At 39.1% G+C, this 6,432-nt stretch overlaps 1 protein-coding gene across 1 annotated transcript; it reads left to right on the top strand.

Moving 5' to 3' along the window:
- Window positions 1–3,770: 3,770 nt before the first annotated feature.
- On the top strand, window positions 3,771–5,612 carry LOC114173867 (ankyrin repeat domain-containing protein 50-like). The gene has a single exon (XM_028058520.1). The coding sequence runs from the start codon at window positions 3,786–3,788 to the stop codon at window positions 5,364–5,366; it is 1,581 nt and encodes a 526-aa protein (XP_027914321.1). The 5' UTR covers window positions 3,771–3,785; the 3' UTR covers window positions 5,367–5,612.
- Window positions 5,613–6,432: the final 820 nt, after the last annotated feature.

Raw genomic sequence — 6,432 nt, 5'->3', positions numbered from 1 at the left:
AATTGAATGCCAAGGTATTAGTGTTAAGAGCTACCTCAAAAACTTCATCTAGGATATTAACGTCCAAAATGCTGGGAATGATGCCAGCACCAAGTCCTTGGATCAGGTGCTTACCTTTTACGAGAAATAACACACATAAGTAATATCATGGTTCTCTCACACAAATATTCATTATTGGATGAAATTTGTTAAAATCATATAACTATGTTAGTTTGATTCTTGATTAACATAGACTATAAAAAAACAGTAGCAAACAAGAGAAAATGCATACCATTTTCAATGGAGAAAAATCCAACAGGGGAACTCTTATGCCTGAAGAGATTGGAGCAATTTCTGTCACCCATTTTAGATTGAAGGGGATTCTACTAATGCAGAGATCCACCTAATTTTTAGCTTAAAAAACAAAACTTCATTTGTTCAGCTGCTTCGTCTTCATATAGAAAAATATATTAAACTGAGCAAGAAAATCATAAAGCTTTCCAATATCCTCACCGACAATTTTTCATCTTCTAGTACAGGGAAGATTTTATTTTTCATAAAAGTTCCGTGATAATCTATTAACACTAATGACAATCAATTATACAAATGAAATCAAGATTTTCAAAAAAGATTGTAATAATCAATTATTCACTCCTAGTTATCGATTATACAACGAGAAAATATTTTCAGAAAAACTTCTATGATAATCGATTTTCTCTTGAATAATCAATTATTCAAGAGACTTTGAAAGAGAAAAGTCTTTAGGTTCTTGACCTAATTTTTAAAAGAGAAAGTATATATATGTTTGATAAAACCTATTTTGAAAATTAACTTTTGATTCAAAGGTTTAGTATTGTGATTGCAAAAGAAACTCTTTATGTTTATGAAAAGAGGCTTTGAAAAACCTAGTGTGGATAAAAGAATAACTTTCACCAAGTGAGTTTTCGAGAGATTGAGTGTTGCTGCTGTTGCAAGGAGAAGTCGTTCATCTTTTGTGTGACTCAAATGAGGTGTTTCATTCCTTGTGTTATTCAAGGAAGGTATCTTTCATCTCTTGTGTCTTCAAGAGAGGTGTTCTCTAAACCCTAAAACCTTTCTTTTGTGATTGTAAGTATGGTTTAATTTTAGTGTTGAGTTAATATCTCTTTAGAGAGATTAACAACTAGACATATGATCTTTTGATCCAAGCCAGTATAAAAATATTTGTGTAACGAATTTTCTCTTTTCCAACTCTTTTTACCTTACCGAAGTTATTAAAACAAGAGAAAAAGCTTTAATTGAGCAAAAAAATTTGGAGAAAATTTTAAAGTATCAATTTTTATTAAACAAACCAATTCATACCCCCTTGTTTATTTTCAATGTAAACATTATATTGCACAATACTAACAGATGAATGATAACAATTAAAACAAACTAATTGGCGTAACTAGTGCTATGAAAATTAACAAATTGTGACTCTTGATAAAGTAAAAAGTTCAACAACACTATAAAAACAAAACTAGCTAGATCCTTGTGATTAAAACTTAAGACTAATACACCATAAATTGAAATGGAAACTAAATGAATAAAACACAACATCACATTGAGCTGACAATTGCAAAAGAGAAGTCTATTAAACTAGAAATATGGAAAATAACAAAACACAAGTGAGTAAAACTAATAAAATACTAAATAAGCAAACCTATGGAATTAGTGAGAGCTACAACGTGTAAAGCTGAAATTTAAAGTTGGTAAAGATGTAAAGTAACATTGGACTAAGACGGATTCAACACAAATAAGCAATAACACAAAAAAAAAAAGGCTTTTTATGTCTATTATTTTTTGCCTTTTTTGTCTGTTCTAGGCGAGACATAGATTCGAGAGCCGCCATTGCACTTTCAACGCCCTGGCTACCACATTACAAACCCCACCCAACATCCATTGGAGTACCTGCATTAAAGTGAAGAAAGCAGGAGGGAGGGAGGGGTTTGCTAGCACCTTTGCTAGGTTCTGTTTGTAGGAGCGTCATTGTTGTGTTTTGTGGGAGGGGATCGTGAGAATGAAAAATTAAGGGAGGGATTATAACAAAAAAAAATTACATTAGTTGGCCACGGTCTAATGTAAAATAAGACTTTTTCTGTCTGATGCCTACACATCATATGCAAATTTACATGTGTTATGGAGAATTAGATGTAAATTTACGTTTCATGTGTAGACATCATATGTAAAAGGAACCATCTTACGTCTAACCATGTCCCACTGATGTAAATCTTCAAGTAAGAATTCAAAATTAAACTAATAATTTTATTTTTATAAAAAAATAAAAATAAGTGGTGTGTAAGTTCCTTGGAGAAATGTTCCATACATGCTGGTCGTTGTTTTTTCTTCCTCCTTGTTACATATATGTTTACCCATTTTTGGTCTGTCCATTAAGGTTATTGTTTATCCCGTTGTTAGGACATAATTTAGTTCCCCAAGAATATTTTATTTTTCATGTATTTTCCTCGACAAGAAGATATAATCTTTGTTTCTTATAGCGTTTTGTTGCCATTCACCATAATACATTACGTCAAAACAAGCACTACTAATCAAACCAACACAGCTACACACAGTATTACTCTCACTCTCATAACAATGAATGGATTTTGCAGTTTCCAGTTAATAGAGAGCGACCGTGGTGGAGCCAAAAGTTAAAACTACCTTTTGAGAAAGACAATAGATAAACTATTAAATCTTATGTGACTTTTCAACATGTTCCCAGTTGTTGAAAGTGAGTCATAAACTATATTTGAAAAAAAAAGACATAAAAAATTATCTAATGACCTTAACCATTCAAAAAGATGAAGGGGAAAACATTGTTTTGTAGGATAATATACCAACCAAAGTGTGTGTTGATGCCTGCAGAAAACAGTGTTGTGAAATATATACTAAAGTAAGCACTGATCTGCATGTGTTCTATCAAAATTGATCTCTTAAAGCACATTTAGGCTACCTAGCCAAATTTTGAAATTGCTATTAACGAGGGTGTGATTTGAAATGGTAACAAGGAATCAGATTTAGGCTGCTGAGCCATCAAAGTAAAAGGCAAAAAACATCAAGTAGCACTAAGAGAAGAAAGCAACATTACAGTATTTAATGGATAAACTATGCGACCTTATTAGGTGGCGAAGTAAACAAAAAGGCCACAAAACCCACCTTGATCACTCAGACTTAAACGTATAAAATTTACATCTCGTTCATCACACCGGAATGTTTTTCCAAACGGCCAAACCCAATAATGAAGTAACAGATGTAATAATATAGTATTTGGAAACGCAACTTTCTCAGAATACACAGAAAACAAGGAGGGAAAATAAAATAGAAAACAATGAAAAAGCATCTAGCAGCATTACAATTTTATACTCATTCTTGTGGCAACAAACATCCATATATAATACTATCACCATACGTCAGGATTCATAATTAAAAAACAAAAGTCACCATTTAACAACAAATTGGCCTTTACAATGACAATGACATGCAGAAAGAAGACAGAGATCGGTTATCAGGCTTTTAACTTGCACAACTGTGAGTTGCTGAATAGAGACGCCGAATAGAACAAGTCACCATTGTTTTTTACAGCACCACTTGGCACTTTCTCAGTAATTTAAGCCGGCCCTTCATACATATACATACATAATCCATGCATGTAGCATATATACATATACCCTCTGTTTCCTGTTACACCTTCCTCAAAATCCTTCACCTCCTTTTCATGGCTTTTCCTTCTCCTTCAGAACACTGATCAGAGAGAGTGAGTGAGTGAGTGAGAAGTGAGAAAAAGAAGCATGGACAGGCTAATAAAAGTAGAACCCACGAACACTGTGTCAATAAGGATGGAGCCAGGCCAAAAATGCCACGGCAAAATCACCTTACGCAATGTTATGTACACGATGCCGGTGGCGTTCAGGCTTCAACCGTTGATCAAAACGCGTTACACTGTGAAGCCTCAATCTGGGATCATATCCCCACTAGCCTCGGTAACCGTAGAAATCCTCTACCATCTCCCACAAGGCTCCACTCTCCCTCACTCCTTCCCTCACTCCGAAGACTCCTTCCTCCTCCACAGCGTCGTGGTTCCCGGCGCCACCATCAAAGAACCCTCCTCCATGTTCGAGTCCGTCCCCTCCGACTGGTTCACGGCCAAGAAGAAACAAGTCTTCATCGACAGCGGCATCAAGATCATCTTCGTCGGCTCGCTCATTCTCGCGCAGCTAGTCCACCACGGCTCCATTGACGAAATCAGAGAAGCTCTCGAACACAGTGAAGCTTCATGGAAAGCCGTTGACTCGGTTGACTCAAACGGCGACACGCTCCTCCACGTGGCGATTTCCAAGAGCAGACCCGACCTTGTTCAATTACTCCTCGAGTTCAACGCAGACATCGAAGCAAAAGATCGTTCCGGCATGACCCCTCTGGAAAAGGCCTGCTCTTTGGGAGAAGAACTAACCGTTGAGCTTCTGTTAGCTCACAAGGCCGCCACGGAGAGAACGGAAACGTCGTCGTTGGGAGCGATTCATTTGTCGGCGAGAGAAGGGCACGTGGAGGTTCTTCGGCTGCTGTTACTCAAAGGCGCGAACGTTGACTCGTTGACCAAGGACGGCGAAACCGCGCTCCACCTTGCAGTGAAGCATGGCGAGAGAGATTTCGTGAGGATGTTGCTGGCGAACGACGCGCGAACCGACGTTCGCGACTCGCGAGAGGGTGACACGTGTCTGCACGTGGCGGCGGGTGTGGGGGACGAGGAGATGGTGAAGCTGTTGCTTAAGAAAGGGGCGAACAAGGACGTGAGGAACTTCGCGGGCAGGACTGCGTACGACGTGGCGGCGGAGAACGGGCATGCGGGCGTGTTCGACGCGCTGGGGCTCGGGGACGGGCTGTGCGCGGCGGCGAGGAGGGGGGAGGTGAGGAACATCCAGCGGCTGATCGAGGGCGGCGCGGTGGTGAACGGAAGGGACCAGCACGGTTGGACGGCGCTGCACAGGGCGTGTTTCAAGGGGAGGGTGGAGGCTGTGAGGGTTTTGTTGGAGAGAGGCAGCGACGTGGACGCGAGGGATGAGGAGGGGTACAGTGCGCTGCACTGTGCCGTGGAGTCCGGGCATGCTGACGTGGCGGAGGTGCTGGTGAAGAAGGGGGCGGATGTTGAGGCGAGGACGAACAAGGGCGTGACGGCGCTGCAGATCGCGGAGGCGTTGGGTTACGTTGGGATTACGAGGGTGCTGGTTAGCGGCGGCGCGGAGAGGGTGGGACACGTGGCAGAGGGAGAAGAAGTTGTGGAGTTGAAGAGGAAGAAGAAGAAAATGGGAAGAAGGAGGGAGAGATCGATTCGGGGGAGCTTTGATCGGTCAATGCCTTTGGCTGTGCTCTAGTTATGGTGTGTGTGTGTGTGCACAAAAATTGTAGATTTCTTCAACATCTTCTTTGCTTATAATCATTCAGTGCCATCACCATCACAGATCACAGAGGTGAATGACACTGGTATAAATCTTTTTCACTATTCTTTGTTTTTGCAGTTCATTACAAAAATCACATGCTCTCAACTACAGTTTATGAATTATGTAAGAATTAATTAATCCATGACGAAGCTACACCATAGCCACGGAAAATTTACAAGATTCATGTATAACTTTTAAAAACATTGCCACTGTTGCAAAGTTGTGTCTACGACTTTATTGTAAATAAATAGTGCTTTGACTGCACAACTTTTGAATTCCCAAAATAAAATCTTCTCTGGCCGATCATACTTTAGTGCTACTGAAGAAGTTATGTGATATAAATTATAATCTTGACTTTGATTAGTTTAATCCAGTTTTCTTTTTTTAATCGGACTTATAGTAAAGTTATGTAAGAGAGAATGCTTCAGTTAAACAACTATTTTAAGGTGTGTTAAAGGTGAAGTCGTGGAGGGATGCACAATTTAAGTGAAATTTGAAAATGACATTTTACCTTTTTGAAAAGGTATTTTTGGATTATCTATTGTATAAAATCTTCCAAAAACAAAATTTTCATAATAAAATACCCTTCGGTATGAGTTTTCTACAATAAACTTTCTAGAACATACAAAATGACCTTTTCTTCATTATGCATTCTCTCTTCTTCTTTCTCTGTAGTGTTGGCAATGACAGAAGCTACAGTGCTAGTGGTGATTGGTGCAACGAGAAAGAGTATCTTATATCTTTTTTTGGTTAGTATTGGGTGCATTTAATAATGATGGGGTGCCGGAGCAAAAGCCTTTAGAAGAATATTGATTTGTAGTTTGACCTAAGAAAAGTCCGACAACAAATCTTTAGTGTTCTTGGTTGGCCTATGAAAACGGCCCTGTGACATTGATTGGGCCCTGTGACATTCCTCTAAACCCATGGCCCGCAATTTCACAACATTAAAAGTCTTACTAAAATAACACCCACAATTCCAAACACAGTTCTTAGATACTTT

Source organism: Vigna unguiculata, chromosome 1, assembly GCF_004118075.2.
Source record: "Vigna unguiculata cultivar IT97K-499-35 chromosome 1, ASM411807v1, whole genome shotgun sequence".
Taxonomy (NCBI): domain Eukaryota; kingdom Viridiplantae; phylum Streptophyta; class Magnoliopsida; order Fabales; family Fabaceae; genus Vigna; species Vigna unguiculata.
This window is presented reverse-complemented; position numbering and strand designations above follow the sequence as displayed.